This window comes from Mercurialis annua, linkage group LG7 (genome assembly GCF_937616625.2).
Source record: "Mercurialis annua linkage group LG7, ddMerAnnu1.2, whole genome shotgun sequence".
NCBI classification, from domain to species: Eukaryota; Viridiplantae; Streptophyta; class Magnoliopsida; order Malpighiales; family Euphorbiaceae; genus Mercurialis; species Mercurialis annua.
Window position 1 is genome coordinate 35,494,122 of NC_065576.1, and position 23,705 is coordinate 35,517,826.

Genomic DNA, 23,705 nt, shown 5'->3' on the forward strand with positions numbered 1-23,705 from the left:
ATATGCCAATTTAATCTTTCATTTTCAACAAATCTTTTAAATAGCATTTAATCTATATTATATACAAAAACACAGATGGAGGAGACAGGTAAATTTATCTAACCGTCCTTCTAAATTTATTTTTAAATTGATTATTATTAAAAAAAATTATGGCCATTACAAATTATTAATTGACTACTAATTACATCTAAACTTTCTGTCAAATATAAAATTATAACCGTCAATTTTCTTTTCTTTTTTCGCTTAAACAATGGTTTATTTTTACCGTTAGCGGTATCCATTTTTTTTATTGCTTAAGAATAAAATAAATAGTCGAATTTTTTTTCATCTTTTTTATTTTTATTAGTAAATTTATCGACAAAGCGTATCAATTTCATTATATATACAAATCAAAAATCAGAGATAGATCAAGACCTTTCAAGATTGAAGATAAAATCGTTTAAGTTATATTAATTTTTTGATATCTTTATTATAGCGATTGTCATTTTTTTACGAAAGTTATTGTCCTTTCTCTATGAAAGGTTTGTTTGTCTTTTTTTATGAATGATTCGTGAGTTTTCTGTATACATAGAAGAATTGGATCTTATTATAATAGAGTAGTTATATAATTTTTATTTTTTTTCTGTAAGACGATCTGCGAATCAAGATTTGACATCTTGTTTCATATCAGGTCATTAAAAATGGTTATACCCTTTTTATATTTTTACACTTATAACTGATTAATTTTAATAGAAGATTAATTCGATTGTAAAAAAAACTTTAAAAAGTACATGAAAAATAATTATAATAAATAAAATAATATAATTATAATAAATTTAATTTAACTCCTGAGATATTTATCTATCTAAAAAAAATCTAACTAAATTAACATTTTTTATAATTTTAAAATATATTGATATACCGTTCTTGACAAAGAACAGACAGTTAACGTTCTTGAGAAAGAACAGAGTTGTTATCTTCAAGAACAGCTCGCCCTTGCTCGGGAGGACGAAAACAACTCGTCCACTATAGAGGATGAGCAAGTTGTGCTCGTCGTAAAAAAAAATGAATTCAATTAACATAGTATTATGCTTACTGATGGAGTCTGCCTTCTGAACCGGTGAGTAAGACCTGCAAAACAGGGTAGAAGCTAACCGGACGGTGGTTGTCCGATTAACTCTCCGATGCTAAAGTCAGTTTAGAGCTTTGAGCAGCGTTTTGTGTATATGAATGTAATTGTGATTCTAGGCATACCTCGTGCTCCTTTTATAGTAGTCGAATATACCTAGTAGAGTTGTAGGCAGGTGAATCCTACTTTGCAGGGATTCGGCGATATCGTAGGGATTCTCCTGATTTGTCGTGATCTACCTTAATCTGATAAGAGTCCTATTTAGGAACGTCTTCCTAAATAGTCTTATCTTCCTAAAGTAGAGCTTATCCTTCCATATATAGTGTTTGTGTCCGAATAGGACAATACTTCCATTCTTAGTCGATTACCCGAATCCCGGAATTAACGCGCTTTGGGCGGATCATGTGGGATTCGGTCTTTATTAGCATATCTCCGAATCTCTAAGGATTCGGTCTTTATTAGCATATCTCCGAATCTCTAAGGATTCGGCGTCTCTTCCCTATCTTCGGATCTTCAGGGGGAGTCCGGTATCATCTAAGAATGGATCTCCTGTGACTCGGCTCCATTATACTTACAATAGGATTCGGTATCCATCACTTACCATTACTATTTATTAATATAATTAATAGTTTTAATTAAATAATAAATATATTTTTTAATCCAGTAAAAATATAAACTAATTTAAAAAAAATATACATAAAATATCCTGGTGTAATTATAATAAATTTACTTAATATAATAAACTATAAATAAATATTTTTGATATTAATTTAATTTTAATAATTGTCGAGTCGGATTACGAGGCACGTGCGTAGCACGTAATGCGTAACTAGTCTTATAAAAAGAACAAAAAAACCTTCTTCCCCATAAATTCAAAGATTAAAAATAAAATTTTATTTAATTTTTATTTAAATATAACAATATCAAAATATATTCCAACGCCACACTCATTCGACCTCGCCGCATCATTCCGATGTATATTATAATATTTAAATAATAATTCATTTATTATCAAATATTTAAATAATGATTTGATTTTAGGATTACCAAGTCCCTCAACTTTATATTTTTAATTTGTCGGGTCCTTAAACTTTCATTTGGTCTTATTTGATCTCTCAACTTTAGGTTTTTAGCTTATCCGGGCCCTAAATTTTTATGTTGTCTTATTTGGTCCCTATAGTTTTTAGTTTATTTGGTTCCTGGACTTCCATCTGTTTGAGGACTTGAGGAAGCAAAAAAAATCAAAGTTCAAAGACCAGATAAACTAAATATATAAAATTCAAAAACTAAATAAGACCAATGGACATTCAGCAACCAGACAAATTAGAAATATATAATTCAGGGATCTTAAAATATGATAATCTTTTTATTTATTATATAAAAACCAGAGATTTATTTTATCCTTTAAATTAGAAATAAGAAAATGAAATAAGACCAAACTTGTGATTTTGAATAAAAGACCATCAAATTACGCGTTTTGAACAAAAACACCTTTAAAATAGACGTATTAACTCGACTGACGTTTTTAATTTCAAATGGACCAATAGTTTGTTGCCAGCCTAATTCCTTCAATTATTTTTTGCCCTCAACAAAAAGGGTGTTATAATCCAAATTAACGAGTGTTTTTATCCAAATCCATAAGTTTGTAGTTAATAAACATTTTGTGTCAAATTGAGGGAGCAAAATGAACTTTTGTTTATATAAAAAAATGAATACCGTTATCTTTCTTTTAACGAACGGGATTTGTTATTCGTCCAATCCAATGTTAGTACTAAAAAACAGTGGAACGAATAATGTGTTGAGTTTTAAGCTTCTATAACATTCTCGCCCTCTCTATTTCACCGTAGAAGCAGAACATATTCCTTTTTCTGGCTCTGTGTCGAAACGACGTCGGTTGTTCTGAAAATGGCGGGGAAGCTGATGCAGGCTGTTCAGTACAACGGCTATGGCGGAGGAGCTGCTGCTTTAAAGGTCATAACTTTCTTAATTATCCTCAGTTCTGTTTACTCAATTCATTTTGTCTTATATATTATTCGAATTAAGAATTAGACAATCATAAATGGCAGGTTTGGTTACACTTTACAATGGAAATAGTAGCAAATCTGACTTAGGTTTAAAAAAATGGAAATCATTCTAACAATTGCAATCCGTTCCTAATTTAGTTGCCGGCCTAAAAAAAACAAAAGAAAAAAAAACATTTTTCGATCAAATATTGATAGAAATTGCATTTGTAATTTTATCCTTATAGTAGCTATTTTATTCAATTCATCTACTCGGACAAATAGATAGCCGTATTCCATTGTTTTCTATAAAAAAAGTTTACCTATCCATTCCAAATCCGCTATTTTTTACTTTTTGAGAGGAGTAGTTATTTCACAAACTTATGGAATAGCAATTCCATCGTAGTAACTATTCCATGAAATAAAGTAAGGAATAGCTATTCTGAAATAGCTATTCTATTCTTGACCTATTACATGAACCAAACATAGCCTTAGTGATTTGCTGTTTTTACTTGCACGGATTATTGTTTTGTTGGATTGATTTAACCCCCTTCTTTTCATGCATTTTAGAGCGAAAACATTTAGTAATGTGTAATTGTTAGTAGACTTTTTGTGAGCAGGTTATTTTTTTGGTTGAAATGCTTTTAGTGCATCTTCTTAAGTGGTACACCTTTTAAAAGAATTAATTTGTTGGTTGCAGCATGTGGAAGTTCCAGTCCCAAGTCCAAAAAAAGATGAGGTTTTGATAAAGTTGGAAGCAACAAGTCTAAATCCAGTTGATTGGAAAATGCAATCCGGGATGCTGCGCCCTTTTCTTCCTCCTAAATTCCCTTACATTCCTGGTAAATGAATTCTGATATCTTGTTCAACCTTCTGCTAACTTACCAGAAATGTAATTGTTATGCAAAGTTTTATGGAGCTTTAGCTGATATCTATTTCCAGGCTAATGTTTTTGTTCTATCAGCTACTGATGTAGCAGGAGAGATCGTAGAGGTTGGTCAAGGAATCAAAAATTTCAAAACCGGTGATAAAGTAGTCGCCATGGTTAGCCATTTTGTAAGTTAATCATTTTTTTTCCTGTTGTTGGTATTTAGTTTTCTTTTTCTTCCAAAGACTGTCAAGCAATTGGCTATCTGTTACATACACCTTAACTCAAAATATACCAATAATTGTTTAGGAGTAACAAAAGGGTTTATCATATTAGAAATTTAGAATAAGTGAATGTGGATGAGAATTAAAGAGGGAGAGAAGCTTCATGCGTACCAATGTCACCGAGAAAAGAAGTTTGAGAATTTATAATTGCTCTACACTGCTATTGGAAGCACTAAACTGTGAGAAAAATGAGAAAGAAGAAAGAATACATAGCATGGTTATTGACAAATGTGGAAGTATTTGCATGGAGTATAGCCAAATTATCCATTCCCCTGATTTTCAAATCTAGGTAATATAAAATCTGCAGTGCAAGAAAAACCAGTGAATTATTGACTTACGTAGTAAAACATATCATCTCAGCTGCTTGTTGCTCTGCTGCTCCAGTAACTTTCAGTCCGAAAATTTGATTTCTTTTTGTCATATTGCCATGTAAGTAATAAAATTATGCTATTGTGGTGGTGCCTTGTTGCTCTTTAAGTCCAGGGCATTGATTTGAGCATTAAATCCACATTAACGATGATGCTTTAATATTCAAACTAGTTTAGCACAATTTGAAAAATTAAAGTTATCTTTCATATGTTAAATTATCAATTTCTTCATCTGTTATTTTTGTTTTGTTTTAAATTATGTTATTTTGATTACTGATAACAGAATGGAGGTGGATTAGCAGAGTTTGCAGTGGCTAAGGAGAACTTAACAGTTGCTAGGCCACCTGAGGTTTCAGCAGCTGAGGGAGCTTCCTTACCAGTTGCTGGTCTCACAGCCCTCCAGGCTCTTACTCAGTCTGCCGGAATAAAACTTGATGGAAGCGGTAAGCAGGCAAACATTCTGATTACTGCTGCCTCAGGAGGTGTTGGTCACTTTGCAGTTCAGCTGGCAAAGCTTGGAAATACACATGTGACAGCTACTTGTGGAGCTCGTAACCTAGAATTTGTTAAGAGTTTAGGGGCTGACGAGGTTCTTGATTACAGAACTCCTGATGGGGAAGCTCTTAAGAGCCCATCTGGTCGGAAGTATGATGCAGTTATCCACTGCACTAAGGGGATCCCTTGGGGAACTTTTGAGCCTAATTTGAGTGAAAATGGGAAAGTCATAGATATCACTCCGGGTGCTAGTGCGATGATGACATTTGCTCTAAAGAAACTGACGTTTTCGAAGAAACACCTAGTGCCACTGCTTCTGATTCCCAAGGGTGAGAACCTGAGATATCTTGTCCAGCTAGTGAAAGACGGGAAACTTAAGGCAGTCATTGAATCGAAGCACCCATTAAGCAAGGCTGAAGATGCTTGGGCTAAGAGCATTGATGGCCATGCCACTGGAAAGATTATTGTGGAGCCTTAGATGAAAGACAATGTCAAATATTTACTGCTGCACAAGGTTTAGCATACAGTATATGATGTTTGTTTGTTTTCTTTGTATTATTTTTCTTCATGTTTCTGTGATTTAATGAGTATTCTTACTGTTTATCTGTAAGTCTTATGGCTTCTTATTTTTTTCTATCATGATGTTCTTGTTCTTGATAGCTTAAAAAGTTAAAACATGTCTTATACAATAGGCTTAATGATTTAAAAATATCTTTCCTTTTTGACTTTTTTCTTTTATGGTCCCACCTTTTAAAATTCTTAATTTTAACTCATTTTCCAATTTTCAATTTTAATTATAGTCATTTTTTTATATTGTAGCGGATAAAAATTTAAATATACTTTTTATATTGCTTAACTTTTTAAAAGATATTATGATAAAAATGCAAACTGGAACAATATAAAGAAATTTTCCACTCAAATTTAATTTTTTTTAAATAAATGGCTATAATTAAAATTGAAAGTTTGAAAATGTGTTAAAATTGAAAATTTTGAAAGATGAGATTATAAATGAAAAAAAGTCGAATTCCAGCATAAGTAAGGGTTTTTTTTAACAAATACCCTAAATGTGTTAAAATAATCTAAATTTTACTAGAGCAGAAAGAAAAGTTGAAAAATACAATTACCAACTTTCAAATTGCACAAATGACTTTTTTAATTAAAAAAGTACGGTCAACTATTATTAAGAAAACCAACTGTTATAAAAATAAAAAAAAATCCTGCAAAACTCAAACTTACATATATAGAAAAGATTTCCAAGAATCTTTAACAATCATTCATAACAATAACAATTTATTTAAGGCTTAACCCATATAAAGGTCCCTGTACTTTACACATTTTTTTCCGTAGGTCCTTATACTTCATTTTTGTATTGTTTGGTCCCTGTACGTACCTATTTTTGATTTTCAGGTCCTTTATGAGTTTTTTCCGGTCCTTTTGTGTGGCTGGAGGAAACAAAAATTGTAAGTAGAGGGACTGGAGGAAACAAAAATTGTAAGTAGAGGGACTGGAAAAAACTCATAAAGGACTTGAAAATCAAAAATAGGTAAGTAGAGGGACCAGATAATATAAAAATGAAGTATAAGGACCTACAGAAAAAAAAGTGTAAAGTACAAGGACCTCTATATGGGTTTGGCCTTTATTTAAATGTAATTCCCATATATAACGGCAAATACATGATTATTCAAATACATCATTCTTTAAAAAACAATAACAATTTATTTAACTCAGCTGTAATAATTTCTTCAACAAAAAACGATTTTTTTTAAATAATAAATTTTTACTAATAGTTAACTAATGGTTAACTAATATGAAAATTAAGGCAAAACCCATACGGAGGCCCTTCTACTTTACCAGTTTTGTTCGAAAGGTCCCTACTCCAAAGTTGTTCACGTCCGGATCCTTATACTTGGCAAATTCTAATTATAACACCCTTATATAGATGGAAACTGGCAAGTGAAATCCACTCTCCGTTAATTAACGGAAAAAGATGACGTGGCGCTTATTCCTATTTATTGATGCCACATGGCAACACAACTTAAGGACTTATTCTATATAAAATTATAATTTAATAAAAAAATGGTAAAATACAATAACTTTGATGGCAAAAACATCATTTTTCCATCTTCTTCATGGCTCACTCCATTTTTTCCAGAAATCACCAAATTTCATTTCAAATGGCCAATTAACCAGACCCATTTTCCCTTCTATACCTTAATTAAACATAATCTATGGAAATTAATTATCGAACCCAGGTTTCATAATTTATTTTTTCTCAAATATGAACCAAAACATAGTTGATCTTAATTAAATTTTTTTCATCATCTGATATTTTCTTTGACTAGAAAAGAAACAGAGGCACATCATTTTCTCATTTGTGGAGGCGTTTTCTCAAGGGAACGGCTGTGGCGGCGTTTTTTGGAGGCAACGGAAGCGCAGTGTTTTCTAGAGGCAACGGCAACGACAACGTTTTTTAGAGGCAACAACAGCGGGATAAGAACTTTCCAACAGCATTTGGGATCAAAGACGACAACGGCACCACCATCTGGGATCGAAGACGGCAACGGCACCACCATCTGAGATCGAAGACGGCCTACCTTGTCTTCGTTTGATCTTCAAACCCATCTGTAGATTGTCTTTGTCTATTCATTGAGTCTAACTTCATTAGGTTTAATTAAGGTTTATATTATATTTTTGTTATAATGGTTTATATTTGATAATGGTTTACATTTCCACCATTTTTATTATAATGTTCTGCAAATTATAAAATATTGTCAAATGTAAACCATTATAATTTCCACCATTTATGTTGTCTGATCATCTTTAGTTGTTAAATTCACTGGGTTTGGAGAAACGTTGGAGAAGAAAGGAAAAATTCACTTGAGGTCCTTTAATTTTATATAATTTTATAGAGATTAAAAGTTTAAAAAACCACATCAATTTATTTTCATAGTCTCACATAACGGAAGTGGGGTTCACTTGCCATTTTCCATCCACGTAAGGGTATCATAATCGGGATTTGCCAAGTATAGGGACTCGTACGTGAACAACTTTGAAGTAGGGGCTTCTCGAACAAAACTGATAAAGTAGAAGGGCCTTCGTATGGGTTTTGCCGAAAATTAACAAATTTTTTATTTTATAAATGCAGGAATGACAACGTTGAAGGTTGTGGTTTGTTATAACAGAGTATGGAAGGAAGATTTTTATGTGGACACTGAGTTTACTTTCAGTTAACTAATAATATACTACTACTCATTAAAAAATATCAATTTGTTTTTAATAATTTAACATTTGGTTGAAAAATAAAGTTAGCATGAAGCTAACATGCAGTTATCTAATAGGATATTATTCTGTAATCCATTCTCATGTTATCTATAAATTTTCTACTTTAAAGGTTTCTTTATGTGGACATTGGATTTACTTTCAGTAAACTAATAGTATACTATTACTCACTAAAAAAACATCAATTTGTTTCTAATAACTTAATATTTGGTTAAAGAATAAAGTTAACATGAAGTTAACATGTAGTTAACTAGTAGGATATTATTAGTTAACTTAAAATTTATTTATAGTACACATATAGTACATACAATTTATACACAACAGATTAAACCTAAAAAAGTTGATTAATTGGTAATCAAAATATAATATGTGTTTGACAATAACAAATGTTTCATAACAAAATAATGAAAAAAAAAGACTAGCCTAAAATCAGTGACACAATTATAACTATTTTCATTTAATATACTAGTATGCTAGTATGCTTCATTATTATGTAAAAGAAAAACACAAGTTAACTGTCAGTGTACACATAATTAACCATTTGTTAACTACATCTAATAAAAAATGAGGGAGACTTGTATCTCTGTTGCAGCTGCTTATTCAGAGATGAACGGCGCTGGAGAAGAGATGATATGGCGCCGTTGATTCAGCTGTTGATGAACGGTGGCAAGAAAGAGACGTGACAACCTGTTGCTTAAAGAACGACGCCGGTGGTCTGGAGAAGGTGACGACGAGCTGCTTCTGAAGAGGATGCGACGACGAGCTGGAAAAAATGATAGCGCTGGAAAGAAGAACAAGTTGTGCTAAGGAAAAAAAATCATAGTAAAAACTATGCGAAAATAAAATAGAAATCGGATAAATTTGATAGAGATTAAAAAAACCAAGAAAATAATGAGAGGAAAAAGAAAGATACGTCTGATTTAGGGTTTAGTACTTAGTGGGTTTTCATATTTCAAATGATAGTTTAAATGGAAAGATTTGAATGATAGCTTAAATGTTGATTAATGGCAAGAATTTTGCTGAAATCTTTCAAATTGATGGCAAAAATCTTGATGATATCTTTCAAATTGAATAAGTTGAGATATATTAGTTTTTATATCTAAATGAGAGGATTATGGAAGGTTATCATTTTGGGTAGTTGTATTTTGCTAATTTAAAAAGTATCTTTATGCAAAGTAAATTCATTAAATTCAAATTAAAAAATTGATAATAGTATAATTTAAAATAGATTTTTGCTCCAGTAAAATTCAAAATAAAATAGCCTAAGCCAGTAACTATGGTAATTTTCTCTACTATAAACCGAGTCGTAAGAAATTCACACATCCGAGTGAATCCAAGAACTCGCATAAGGAGAAAGTCCAAAGATTATAGCACCCGAGTTCTAGAGATCTCACTGTGTCTGAAGACTGAAGGAAGGATTCTCTTGAATCCCCAACGAGATTAAATCTCATAGAAATCGGTAAGATTCATAATCAAGTTTAAAGCGCGTCGCCGAAGACCTGATTACTCAGAAACAGAATAATACCTAGAAGATCAGATATAACGGAATCATTTTCCTACTTGAAAATATACTCTTATCTGGCAAGATAAATCTATTTAAGAAAACACGCCTAAATATGACTCATCGAATAAAGAATCATTTTCCTATTCAAAACACATACTACAAAATAGGAGTTATTTTCCTATTCCAACTCATACAAAGGTATTTATCATGCATTATTTAAAGATATGAGATATGCCTATAATTAGGGGTGAGCAAAAACCTAACCAATCCATTAATCCGATCCAAACCAACCCGAAATTAATTTTGGTTTGGTTAAAACGGTTAAAATGGATTGGTTTGGTTTCAAATTATAAAAAAGTATGATTTTTGATTTTGGTTTGGTTTCAACTAGTGGTTAACCGAACCGACCGAAAAACCGAAGTTTATAATAATATTATTTTTATTAATATTTATATATGTACAAATAAATATAAAATTTATTTATTGAAATATTTATATATAAATATAATATGTGTGTATAGATACATGTATGAAAATAAAACATATAAACTAATACACACATATAAGTAAAAATTATTACGTATAATTTTAAATATTACGTATAATTATATATAATTTTTATCTAAATTTTTATTAACCAAACCGAACCAAACCGAACCGAAACTGATGTTAAAGTTTGGTTAACCGAACCGAAATTTTATATAAGTATTTGGCGTGGTTTGATTTTTATATTTTCCCTTAAAATATGGTTTGGTTTTGGAATTTACTAAACCAAACCGAACCAAACCGAACCATGCTCACCCCTACCTACAATCACAACTGAGTTGAATAGAACAAATATGTTGCTCGAGTCTAAACTGACTTAAGCATCGGACCGCTAATCGGACAACCACCGCCCTTGAAAGATTTATGTCTTATTCGGCGAAAAGATGTAATTATTAATTAGAAACTATTGAAATAATTATTAAAATTAGAATAATAAATAAAATAAATTACTTATAATATTACGTCAAAATAATTGTCTAAAGTACTTAATTAAAATAGACTTTTAAACATTTAATAATTTTTGCTTAATTATTTAGAATTCTAATTAAGACAAATTGCTTATAATAAATTACTAATTTAATTATTTTTTGATACTTTTTATTTATATTCACAATAAATAAAATAAATTATTTCTAATTAACTATTATTTCGATAATTATCTAATGTTTTATACGTAAACACAATTTATAATATACATAAATAATTATTGATTAAATATAATTTTTTTTAATTTACAATAAATATAAGAGCAAATTACTCTAAAGTACCTCACATTTGTCATAAATTCACAGTTTGGTACCTCTTGTTTGAAAATCAAACGATTTGGTACTTCAGTTTTGATTTTGTAAACTATAATGCCCTTCTGCTAGTTCCGTTAATAATTTGAAATTTATTTTCAAACAATTTGGTACCTCAGTTTTAATTATTTAAACGATTTAGTACCTCAATTTCAATTATATAAACGATTAGATACCTCATTTGTAACCTATTTGGTACCTCACATTTCATTCCGTTAACGATTGAATACTTATATTTAACAGAAGGGTCTTATAGTTTACAAAATCAAAATTGAGGTACCAAATTGTTTGATTTTCAAATAAGGGGTATCAAACTGTGAATTATGACCAATGTGAGGTAACTTAGAGTAATTTGCTCTGAATATAATTATTAGACGAGTCATATTACGAATCACGTGTGATACACGTTAATGGACACTAAAAATATAAAAAATATTATAATCTATTTGATTTTTTTTATTAGTGGAACTATTGAAAAATAATTCCATCCTCATCAACATACCAGCATTAAAGTCATCCTTATCCTCTTATAACCCTTTTGCAACGTGTCACTCCTTAAGCTAGAGAGCATAAATCTTCTGTACTTTAACATCACAAACTATCAAAACCCTCCACCACGCTCTCCTTCATAAACCCGTTTATTGTCCAGACCGGAGATTCACGCGTTCACGGCTCGAACCGTATCAACCATACGACACGCCAAACAATAAAAACAAGGCAATTTTAATGCTTTGAAATCTCAAAAATGCCCCAATTGCTCGTTGATAATTACGATAAAGTCCCAAATAAGCATATCCTAAAGCAGGGATAATATTGAGAAAACTATAAAGAAGGCCAAAACTATAAAAAATATGGTTTTAGTTTTCATTTTATTCAGCATTAAAAAATTTCGTTATTTGTCTTTTATTAGAGGCATATCCGAGCATCTCCAATGCACTATTTAAAAATATAAAACTCTTTAATATAAAGAAGAGAGTGAATTTAGCTTTCTACATATAGAGAGTCATTTTCACTCTCTACTTCAAATTTTAAAAGATCAAATTTTAAATTTCAAAAAATAAATTAGTTAGTTTTATTTTAAAATATAATATTAATTATTTTAAATATAAAAACTGAATAAATAAATAATTTTAAAATAAAAATAAATTTATATAATTAATATATACTATTAGTATTACTTTTTGTAAAAATTAAATTAAATAAAATCTTATTATTAAAAAAATTATTGGATTTAATATTATTAATATTTACTATTATTATTATTATCTGTAAAAATTCAAAATTTAAAATTAAATTTAGAGAGCTCATTGGAGTAAAAATAAAAATAACACTCTCTATTTTAAAGATGCTCTTTATTTTACTAAAGATGCTCTTTATTTTACTAAAAATGTTATTTAAAATAAAGAGTATCGTTGGAGATGCTCTCAAACACTTATTGAAGATATATCAACCATATATTTTTTGACGTATCAAATATATATTTATGATATGTTTTAGAATATTGGCGTATTAAATTCCAATAAATGATGTTTCTAATAATTTCATAATTTAAAATATAACTTATAAAAATGAGTTTAATCTACAAAATTGAAATCGCAAAAAATTAAGATTTCATAAGTAGTATTTTCTATGAAAAAAATTACTTATAAAATTTTAATGTTTTGCGTTTTTTAAATTTGTAATTTAAATCGATTTTTCTAGCAATTTTAATCATAAAGTGGTTAATTCACGATATTCCTGAATTAAAAGAATATTCTGTAGATAAAGAGATTTATGAGGGATATTTTAGTGAATTACTTTTGGAAAATAGTACCAAATCCAAATGGGGACCACACCACAACCAAGCATTTTCTTTGTTCTTGTTATTCAAATTTCACAAATAAATATTTAATTATTTTAATAGAAAAAAAACTTAAAAAAATAATAAAATAATAGTCATTGCTTTCTCCTCCTATTGCTTCTTCTGCGGAATCCCTTTCTCATGGTTTAGCCACTTCTCTCTCTACACTCCCCTCCTTACTTTCTCTCTCTAAATTCCATTAATTCTTAGATCTCTGCTTTTACTTTTTCTTTTTCTTATCAAATTTCATCCATTAATCCTCAATGGTGAGCTCTTCATTTTGTTTTAAACCTCATCTTTGATCCTTCAAGTCTCAAACTTTACAATATTGTATCTGGAATTTGGAGTTTTTAGCTCGATTTAGCGTTTTATTGGAAATGTAACTTCTCTTGCAAGCCAAAATGTAGTTTGATTTTGTCGAGTCGTAACTCTATTTGATTGCGTAAAAATGAAAATCTATCTGTTCTTGTTCAATTAGTGGTGAAAATTCATATAAGAAGAAGGAATTAGATTATAATTGGATTGATTAGTTTAATAGATTATAATTTGTTTGTTTCTTGATAACGTATGGTTTAAGATTTTGCATTTTCTCATCAATTATACAGAAACTGCATTTCTGACTAATTATGTGTTATTTATTTTTAGAATTATAGTTGTGATTACTTATTGATTTTTTTTATGTTTCATGTGCATATTTTTGTTTTTTTTTTCTTTTAATTTTAGAGAATGATTGCATTTACGAAGTAAATTGATTTATTTTACTTGTAGGTTTGGATTGTTGGGAAAACATTAGGATTTGGACTTGCAAATTTCATATTTTTTTCATAAGGTTTTTGGATCTGTTGGCTCTTGTGAACTTTGTTGAATTATGTTTAATTTGTTTCTCTTTCTAATTTTAATGGACTTGATTTGATTATTCAGGCTGATTTGTGTCTTTTAACATTAATTTACATTTTGTAATATGAGTACCTTAACGATTGCATAAGCCCGAAAATTCATAAAGATCCATTTATTTCATTGTTAATCTGTGTGTTTCTCCTTGTATGTTCAGTTTATTTTTTTGGATGAAGCTTTTGGTTTTGCTATAATTCTTCTGATTTGTTTCCTTTTTTTTTTCTCTGTTTGGCAGCTCACGCCGAGTTTTTAACAGATGGGTGTTATTGGAAATAAATTCGAAGAGATAGATTTGTAGAGTGGTTTGGTTAGATGATAAGAGCTGGTTGCAGCTTGTAGAAGCTGCACTTAAGCATGTTGATAGTATTTTTGCTGATATTCAACCATTCTTATGATGACCTTTGGGTTCCAGTCCATGTTGTATATAACAAGCTACAGTTTAGCAGTAAACCATATGTGCAAGTTTGCTACTCACACTCTTTTGATAGAGTAGACACTTATAATAGGAGGTTCTTAGAAGTCCATTGACAAGTTTTTGATTGTCATCTTCTAAAATTTAACAATGGAAAGGTTAGTAGCTTAATGATTCACTTGATTATTTAAGTTCTCTTTTCTTTTTTTAATGCTTGTGGCTTCTTGGAGTAACTATAACTTTTCCATCTGCAGATATAAATTTTTGGAAGAGCTCGGTGATGGTACTTGTGGTTGCGTGTTTAAAGCGATCAATACAGAAACATATGAAGTTGTAAGGAACTATTCACCTTAGCAATTTTTTTTGGATTCCTTAATAGTTAGTTTACCATTTTTCCGCTTATCAACTATAATTAGTGCAAATTTGTCACTTTGGGGTTCTTCTTGCCTAGAATGATATCATTTTGGATAGAGGATGTGGTCAAAACTCCGTCATCTTTTGTATTGACTACTGACTGGATTCTCTTTACTTAACCTTGTGTGATTATTCAAAGCCTACCAACTATATACTGTAATTCAATGTGAGAACTTGTAAGGGTGCAGAACACTGCTAGAAGTGAGAAACCATGATTTTATTGATGAATTCCTGATGCTGCTTTTTTTGTGTTTTCAAGTTAACTTTCAGCATTGTGATACATAGAGTCATTTAAACAACGAAGAATTTAGACAAGACAGTGAAAATATAACCTTTATTAAAAAAGAAATTAATAGAAAGTACATATTTTCAGTTTTTCTGAGTGCAAGGTAGCAAACAGTTTTAATTTCTCTGGTATCAAGAAAGCATGTCTTTCTTACTAGTCTCTATCTATTAACCATGTTCAAAAAAGACTATTTCCTTAAAACACCCATTATAATACCATATTATGAAAGTAACTTCAGACTTACGTCGTAAAAAGTAATATTAAGAGTTAGAAACTTTTTAAAAAATGTAAGATATGGTTTGCATGTTGTTTGAGACCCGGTGACTAGACTAGTAAAAGTTGTGGTTGTTTCTCTTGGCTACGTGGTTAGCTTCTATCGTAGGAATGGGGTATTCAGCTTCTGATGCTTTTTTACGGCTGCACAGATTTTTATTGGTAACCAGTGAACCCCCTTCTCTTATTCTCTTCAAAACATTTCTTTTAATGTTTCTTGAGACAAAATTAGTTTTCTTACTCAACCAAAAAACTGTGGACACAAGCATTTTCAATTTCCAAGCCTTTTCTTTTCCCTTTTCTCTTTTGCTCTACTATTTTTCATACTCTATCCCAATCCTTGATGGTTTTTATCTGATTATATTTGTTTTATTGGAGATAAGCTGGAAATAAAATATAAAGGAATTGATATTGGCAGTGTCTTTTTTAATTAATTAATGAAAGGTGTTCAGTTCATAATTTGACTTTTATCATTAAACTTTACTTTTATCCTTTGGTTTTTAGGTTGCCGTGAAGAAAATGAAAAGGAAGTTCTATTTCTGGGAAGAATGCATGAACTTGAGAGAAGTAAAAGTATGTGTATTTATAATCCTCGTATGATTACACTATCTCATGCTATAACATTTACTCTTCAGTCTGCTGATTTTAGTGCTGTCTTTCAGGCCCTCCGTAAATTAAATCACCCAAATATCATAAAACTGAAGGAGGTTGTCCAAGAGAACAATGAGCTATTCTTCATCTTTGAGTTTATGGTAAGGGATCTTGTTTCCAATATCATACTACTTTTGGTAAATGAATTATGTTTTCCTTATTTATTTTACGTGTCTCCTAATATTAGCATGTTTAGAGTAGTATAAAACTTACTTTGAAGCATGATATGGGGCTGCTATATAATTCTTAAACATCATTCTGGTACGAACTTGGTTAAAACTTGACTAATTCTCAAACCAAAAGGTGTGGGGTCAACTATGTCAATCCTTGTGCTATTGTCATACATTCTCTGAGATGTTTGGCTACTATTTATTGTACTGTTATCTGAATATCTAAATGACAGTTCTTGTCAATTATGCGAAAATTAACAACTGAATGTATAACTGTTTGTAACTGGATAATTTTTCAATAAAACAACCAGGAATACAATCTATATGAAATCATGAGACGACGAGAAAGACCTTTTACAGAGGAAGAAATACGAAGTTTCATGTCTCAGTTGCTCCAAGGGCTTGCTCACATGCACAAGAATGGATATTTTCATCGAGATCTAAAACCTGGTAGAAGTTTAGCTCTTTTTTAAATGCATTATTATGTTTTGCAATTTCTAGTCTCATCTTCATGGATGAGCTTAAAAGTTCGGCTCAACAAATGTTTAACCAAAGAGCTTTTCCATTCCAGAGAATTTGCTGGTGACAAATGATGTTCTTAAAGTTGGTGACTTTGGACTAGCTAGAGAAGTCTCATCTGCACCTCCCTATACTGAATATGTTTCCACACGGTGGTAAGTCATGATTACATGCCGCATTCTGTTTTATCTGTTGTGTTTACTTATCATTTCTAATGTCGTTTTATATGTTAATGACCTCATCTTGTGTCTTGGCTGTATATATGGCCAGGTACCGTGCTCCTGAAGTCTTGTTGCAGTCCTCAACATATACTCCGGCAGTTGGTATGCTTTTTTGTCACCTGTCTTCCTCGATATCTGCCCAAATTCTTTTCATTTTAAAGCCGGTTTTGTTTTCCTCTGAAACAAAAAGCTGTTAGACCTGCATAGGCCTATCATTTAATGGGGTGGAATTCAAATACAATCTGCTCCCATAAAAATGTGTACAATAAGGAGTTTCATTTGAGCAATCTATTTTTATAATGAGTCTGGTCATTTCTTGTTGCAATTTTTAGAAAGGATATTATTCTATATGATAACCAAATGCTTGCTAGACTACTACTAATTGAATGGTTGCATTAGGAGTAAAATGTGGCATATTATTTGTTAGTGTTTCAGATCAACAGATTCAACACAATGTTTCTTATATTTGCTAGAAGACTCAGTGAAGAATTCTAGTATCTTTTCTTGTTTACCTTTTAAACTGTGCAAATGTAATCGTGAAGTCTTATGTTGAATCTGATCAATACACCTGAGTTTTTGCTTCAATTTGTGAAAATATAATTTAGGCCCTGTACCACATAACCTTCATATCCTGCATGATGTTTTGTTTTCTTGTGAAATTTAGGATTTATTTAGAAGCTAAATGTATATCGTTTGTCATTCTCAAAAGGTGCCCAATCACCATATTTTGTATATTGACTTTGTAGATGTTTAATATAGCTATCTTTCTCTAATTTATCACTAACCACCGAAAACTGAATTTATATGCAGATATGTGGGCAGTTGGCACAATACTGGCTGAGCTGTTTACATCATCCCCTATTTTTCCTGGTGAAAGGTAATATTATTTGAATACATATGTAAATCCATAACCAGGGATAATAAATGTTGAGGTTCTTCAATTTCGTTTAATGGCTGGGGAAATTCTTATGGCTATTTTCGGTAGCCTTGTGAGAACTTGAGAATTTCCTTCTCCAAGCGGACCGCTAGCATGAAGTTAATTCAATCTGCTTTTTAATGCTCTGCAATTTTTTTTTGAATTTTATTATGTAAACAGTGATATTCTATGATAACTTTTTTTCACAATATAAATCTTACTTACTGTTGTATGATAAAGTGAAATCCCATTCAGTTGTAATTCATTAAAAGTGAAAATATATTAATCAAAAGACAAATTGTTACCTTTGACACTTTTAAAACATCACCATTTTTTGTCCTGATGTTATGAAAAATAGATATTTTTTGTCCTGATGTTATGAAAAATAGATTTAATTTTGTCAGAGACGTCCATTAGATGATGACGTTGAGGAGATAAATAGAATATATACAAAGCTGTATTTTCTAATCTTTGTTGTATTTTTAAATCATCTTTTTTTGCACTCTTGCAAATTTATTGGTTGGCCTATTCATATGTATGAAAGTGCTTTTTAGATGCAAGGCTGTTAATCCATCTGAATTAATTGCATTCTGTCTTGTGAATGGGCAGTGAAATAGATCAACTGTACAAGATATGCTGTGTTCTTGGTACACCTGATTGGACTACATTCCCTGGAGCTACTAATATCTCAGGGTTGATGAATATTTGTTATTCAGAGGCAAGTGTTCAGTCTGTTTTAGCATCTGCTATGGTATGTTTATGCTTTTCGCGATTATTATCTCATTTCTTTTGTTATTCCTGTGTAGGTATTACCTGCCAACCTATCTGACATCATTCCCAACGCTAGCTTGGAAGCCATTGATTTGATCACGGTGCGCATTGATACTATATTACTAATTCTGGCTACCAAAATTAAATGATTATTGGGTAAATGATTTTTTATTGAACTTAATTGCATTTTGTTAACTTCCATAGCGATTATGTTCATGGGATCCATTAAAGAGGCCAACTGCTGAGCAAGCAATGCAACATCCATTTTTCCATGTAAATATATACCCCTTTTCTAATTTATGTTTAGGTGTTTTACAAGATCAATTTACTAACATGCCTTTGATAGGTGGGCATGTGGGTTCCTCATCCGATCTGTGATCCTCTTGAGCTGAAGCTAAATAGTATGGGTAAGTTTTTCTGACTTCACTTCAGGATCCCGTAAGCATGCAACTTTGAATTAACTGTTTTCCTCCTATTAAACTGCTCAGCAGGAGCAAAGCCAAATCTTGAGTTAAATCTGTGGGATTTTAGTGAACCTGATGACTGTTTCCTTGGCTTGACTTTGGCTGTGAAACCCAGCATTTCAAACATGGGTAAATAACTAAATTTATTATACTTTTGCTCTCATATAAAAGGAAAATGCAGTTTCTACCACAAGAGAGATATTGTGTAGTTATTTTCTCTCTTTCATATCTTTGTTGTTGCACTTTTTCCAGAATCTGATGACAGGCTAACATATTTTTACAATTGTAACTCTTATTTCCTGCAGATTCTGACCACAATCTTTCTCATGGTGTGGAGGAGGTGAGTTTCTATGACTACACTCACAATTGCTTCTGTGATAGATTTATATTATGACTTGCATAGCATGATTACTCTTTTGATAAGTTCTGAGAGTTTGTTAATTTCTTTGCACAGAATTTTCTGTTTTGCTCTGATTACAGAGATCATCAAGAACAATCAGGTAATAGTTTGATCATTTCTTCTGCCTTATTAACTGGGTGTTGCATTTGATGGCTAAAAAAAAAGTCCTTGAACTCTTCATTGATAATCTAATGTTGAGAGAAATTAAGAATTTTCATTATTTTTAAATTTATGGACCTAAGTTAATGTTGAGAGAAATTAAAAATCAAATAGGATTATTTTCTTCTCAAGATCTTTTACTCTTCTTTTATCATGTGCAGGTTAGAAATTTAGAATTAATTCCCGCTTATCTATTTGTATTCACATGAAAGGAAAAGAAAATAATAATTTTGTCGGAAACATTGTTTGGGAACAAAAACACAAGGGTAAGGTTCCAATGGAAAAAATGGTCACTAGGCAGGTCATTACTAATCCATTGTCAGGTATCTGAATGCTGTTTGTAGCAAATAGTGCAAAAAGTCCATGATGTAACTAGTCCTGCTTAAGTTTGGACAAGCCTTACATAAGGCAGAAAGAGAATTGAACTCTTAGATTCTGAGAGTCGTCATAATCATGTATTATTGCATCAATTGATTCCAAGCAAAGTTAATAATATAATACTTTTTCAGCTGTGCCCATAACAAGCTATTTGATTTGTGTTGCAGTGTTCTGGTCTCTGGTATCTCATAATCAAAGTGGACTTCACCCTCTGGTTGATTCACAATTGTCGTTGTCATTCAGGTATTTTCTCGTACATGTATAAACCGGTGACACAGAAATAATAAACTGTCCAAATTACCTCTAATTCATGTGATATTTCATTACAATATTTTCTTTTGTTTTTATCTACATCGCTAAGCTTTTGGGATATCTTGTCAAAAGGGGCTTCTAATTAATTTGTCATTCATATTTGGTATCTTTTGTCGATCCCATTGAACTAATCCGCATTTAATCACTCTCGCTTATAAACATCATTTGCATTGTTCGCCAAACGAATAATTCATGACATCTGTTATTTACTTGGCAGTTCAATCCAGCATCCATCGATGGTTCCTCAATCATCTGGGTTTACAATTACATCAATGCAGCCTAACATGTTAGATTATCCATTATTGGCAATGTCCTCCCCCATTCAACAAAGCCGTTACCTTTGACCGGCATCGGTCGTAGAGCAAGGAGGGCGTATAAATAATTTGTAATTAATACTTGGTAAAACTATTTGATTTTGTAAAGCTCTTTAGTAGTTTATTTGTGGCTTGATGCAATTGCAAGCATTACCATGCAGAATTAGAATACACTGGACAAAATTTGCTAGGAAAAAGGTGTCAACTGACTTGAGTTTATTTAGAGGTGCCTCATCATCTTGGTGCATAAATTTTTCAAAATCTTCTGGTACAGAGCACTATTATAAAATTTGTACAAATTCACATGACAATTGAAATGTCTTGAAAATGTAATCTATTATTTTATTTTATTTTTGAGAAAAATGTATTATAACAATTGATGCTATATAATTTGTTGAATTCTTTTAATGCTATATGGAATTAGCTACACTAAAGAGTCAATGTCTGAATGAACCCTAAATAAGTTTAAAACCTTAAATTAGATTAAATACAAGTGTTAAGGGTGTGCATACAGAATTATACCTTAAATAATTTTTTTTAATATCGAATTGTACTAAATTTATAAGGAAAATTGAAGTAGTTGTCTCAGTTTATTTATTAGTTTATTATTATTAAATTTAACTGAATTTTTTAATGTGCAAAATTGAACTAAATTAAAAAATTATCTTTTTTTAAAGTTTGGACTGACTAATTAAGCCGAACTGAGTTCAACTGAATTTGAGTGTTTGCACACCCTATATAAAGTGTACTAAAATCAAATTTGAGTGTTTGCACACCCTATATAAAGTGTACTAAAATCAATCAAAATGTAACCAAACATACATGTGATTTGTTATATATAAATTACAAATCAATAGAAATATTGTACAATTAGGTTGATCTATAGTTGAGTTTACGTTGACTTTTACTCCATCATAGAATTTCTACTATTAAATCAATAGAAATATTATACATGTGATTTTTTTCTTAAATTTTCTGACTTCATTTACTTTCTAAAATTAAAAAAAAAATTCAAGAAATTAAAACATTAATAAATATTAAAAATTAAATTGAAGTCACTAAGCCATAATTTTTTTATTTATAGTATAAACTTTATTTATACATATTAAGAATATAGTTTAAGGACCGAATTGAACTATAATTTTTTTTGTTAAATCATTTGATTTAGTTGAATAAAACAAAACTGAACAAAATGACATACATGTTAAGGAAATAAATTGGAGAACTATATCATTTGATTTTTTTCAAAAAAAAAGACGAAAATGCTAATTCCCCATCCTTATAGAAAGTGATCCGAGTGAAGAGGATTATGAGCCAGAGGAGGATTTGAATGAGGAGATATAAGAGAATATGAATCCTTCTAGTAATGGCAGAATGTCTGAGGAGCCATCAGAACTCGTATATCCAGGTTTTGATAGGGATCAGTTCCTAGAGGAAGAGTCACGATTGGGAGATATTAATAGTGTAGTTAGAGAGGAGCGAGATTTTATGCAGTGTGTGAGGAATAGGATGACTCAATGGAGCGGATACATGATCAGAGGGTAGATATTATTAAAGAACAATTCGAGACTCTCACGAGGGATAATAGGTCAGTGTCAGAGTATACTACGAGTTTATGAGATTGAACGGTTTTATACCACTAGGACTGATTACGAGGGATTAATGCAATTTGTGGATATGCATTTTTCTTATATAGCTGAGCAGGCACAGTTGAGGTATAGCACTCGTATTATGGAGAGGGTAATAGATTAGACCAACCCTGTAGTTATAGGTGGAAACCTTAGCGGTATACGATTTAGGAGGGTTAGAGGTCAAGTAGTGAGTTTTAGATATTGTGTTGGTGATGCGGGAGCTGGCCCGAGTGCCCCAGTGGATAGAGATCGTAGTGGCGCAAGCCGCGGAGCTAATGAGGAACCTTGAGGGTTTTACATGTGTTTAAATGTTAATCCTTAAATTAAAATGTGATTTATATAGAAATTGAATAAGTTAATGAGCGTATATCAAAGCTGATGAACCCTAATGAAATAAGGTGATAGAAATAGAAATAAGATGATAAATGTTAAATTATAATAGTGATCGAGGCGTTATCCTTGACATCGTAATAATCAATGAAAAGAAGAAAGTGAAGTATTCCGCAAAGTTGAAATTGTCTAAAACAACTTATTAAAAAAAGTTGTGAATGTTTATAAAAAGAGTTTTAATTGCAAAATTGTGGCCAGTTAGTTATAGTATCTGCGCAAAATAAATGTCATTGCACTACATATTTAGGAATGCATTGAAATTTAAGTAATATGTGACATGCAAATGGAAAATTATTTGTACATACATCATGAGTATATATGAAAGAATTTAACAACTCTTTGGTAATGAGAGATGTCATTGCCCTGACATAATTTTGTAAAATGAAATGTTTATGAGATTTTCCTTTAAAAAAGTGTTATTTCAAAAATGGAATTTGGCAATTTATTGAAAACAAAGGTATTGGAAAAAGGCGCCAATGTTTTAAATGATTTTGAGTTTTTAATAAGATTTGTTGGACATAACTCTGTGGGAAATAAGCTCGAGGTAACAACACTGTTTGTGAGACAAGAGGAAGTCAAGTACGTTATGATATTCAAATTTAAGAAGAAATTCTTAATGAATATCCGGATTTTCATGCGAGTGCAAATTCAATAACGATTAAGTAGTATTGATATTGGAATAGCTAGAACCGATATCTTTAGAGAGATTTATCGACGGATCGAGCGAAGTAGAGTGACTAAAAAGTCATAAATGTGTGTTATGCTAGAAGCATTAGTTGGAACCATCCTATTGTCAAAGCTATCAGAAGAGTATGGAATGGTGAAGGTAATCGTAAATAAGGAAGTGGTATCGATAAGGTGAACGTACATAAGGAGATAAAGTGAATGTTGATTAAAAAGATAATGATATCGATCAGGATAATGAGGTGAATGAAATAATGAGATTATAATGAGATAGATATAGAAGTATGAGATGGAACATGATTGAAGTAAATCATGACGTTTCATGTGATGCCATGAATAATATTCATGATGAGTTAA

At 30.9% G+C, this 23,705-nt stretch overlaps 2 protein-coding genes across 3 annotated transcripts; both read left to right on the plus strand.

The window, feature by feature from the left end:
* Positions 1-2,855: 2,855 nt before the first annotated feature.
* LOC126655165 (chloroplast envelope quinone oxidoreductase homolog) lies at positions 2,856-5,759 on the plus strand. The gene is made up of 4 exons (XM_050349191.2): positions 2,856-3,079; positions 3,809-3,950; positions 4,073-4,164; positions 4,912-5,759. The coding sequence occupies exons 1-4, from the start codon at positions 3,014-3,016 to the stop codon at positions 5,599-5,601; spliced, it is 990 nt and encodes a 329-aa protein (XP_050205148.1). The 5' UTR covers positions 2,856-3,013; the 3' UTR covers positions 5,602-5,759.
* A 7,424-nt stretch (positions 5,760-13,183) lies between these two features.
* Positions 13,184-20,993, plus strand: LOC126656056 (serine/threonine-protein kinase MHK). Of its 2 annotated transcripts, none has more exons than XM_050350513.2 (18): positions 13,184-13,355; positions 14,219-14,553; positions 14,650-14,728; positions 15,873-15,941; positions 16,031-16,120; positions 16,501-16,639; positions 16,761-16,863; positions 16,979-17,031; positions 17,740-17,806; positions 18,455-18,563; positions 18,652-18,717; positions 18,821-18,889; positions 18,963-19,023; positions 19,105-19,209; positions 19,386-19,420; positions 19,535-19,580; positions 20,185-20,260; positions 20,547-20,993. In XM_050350513.2, the coding sequence occupies exons 2-18, from the start codon at positions 14,546-14,548 to the stop codon at positions 20,671-20,673; spliced, it is 1,302 nt and encodes a 433-aa protein (XP_050206470.1). In that variant the 5' UTR covers positions 13,184-13,355; positions 14,219-14,545; the 3' UTR covers positions 20,674-20,993. The 2 variants fall into 2 exon arrangements, with proteins under 2 accessions (XP_050206470.1, XP_050206471.1); XM_050350514.1 differs by having other exon boundaries at positions 19,108-19,209.
* Positions 20,994-23,705: the final 2,712 nt, after the last annotated feature.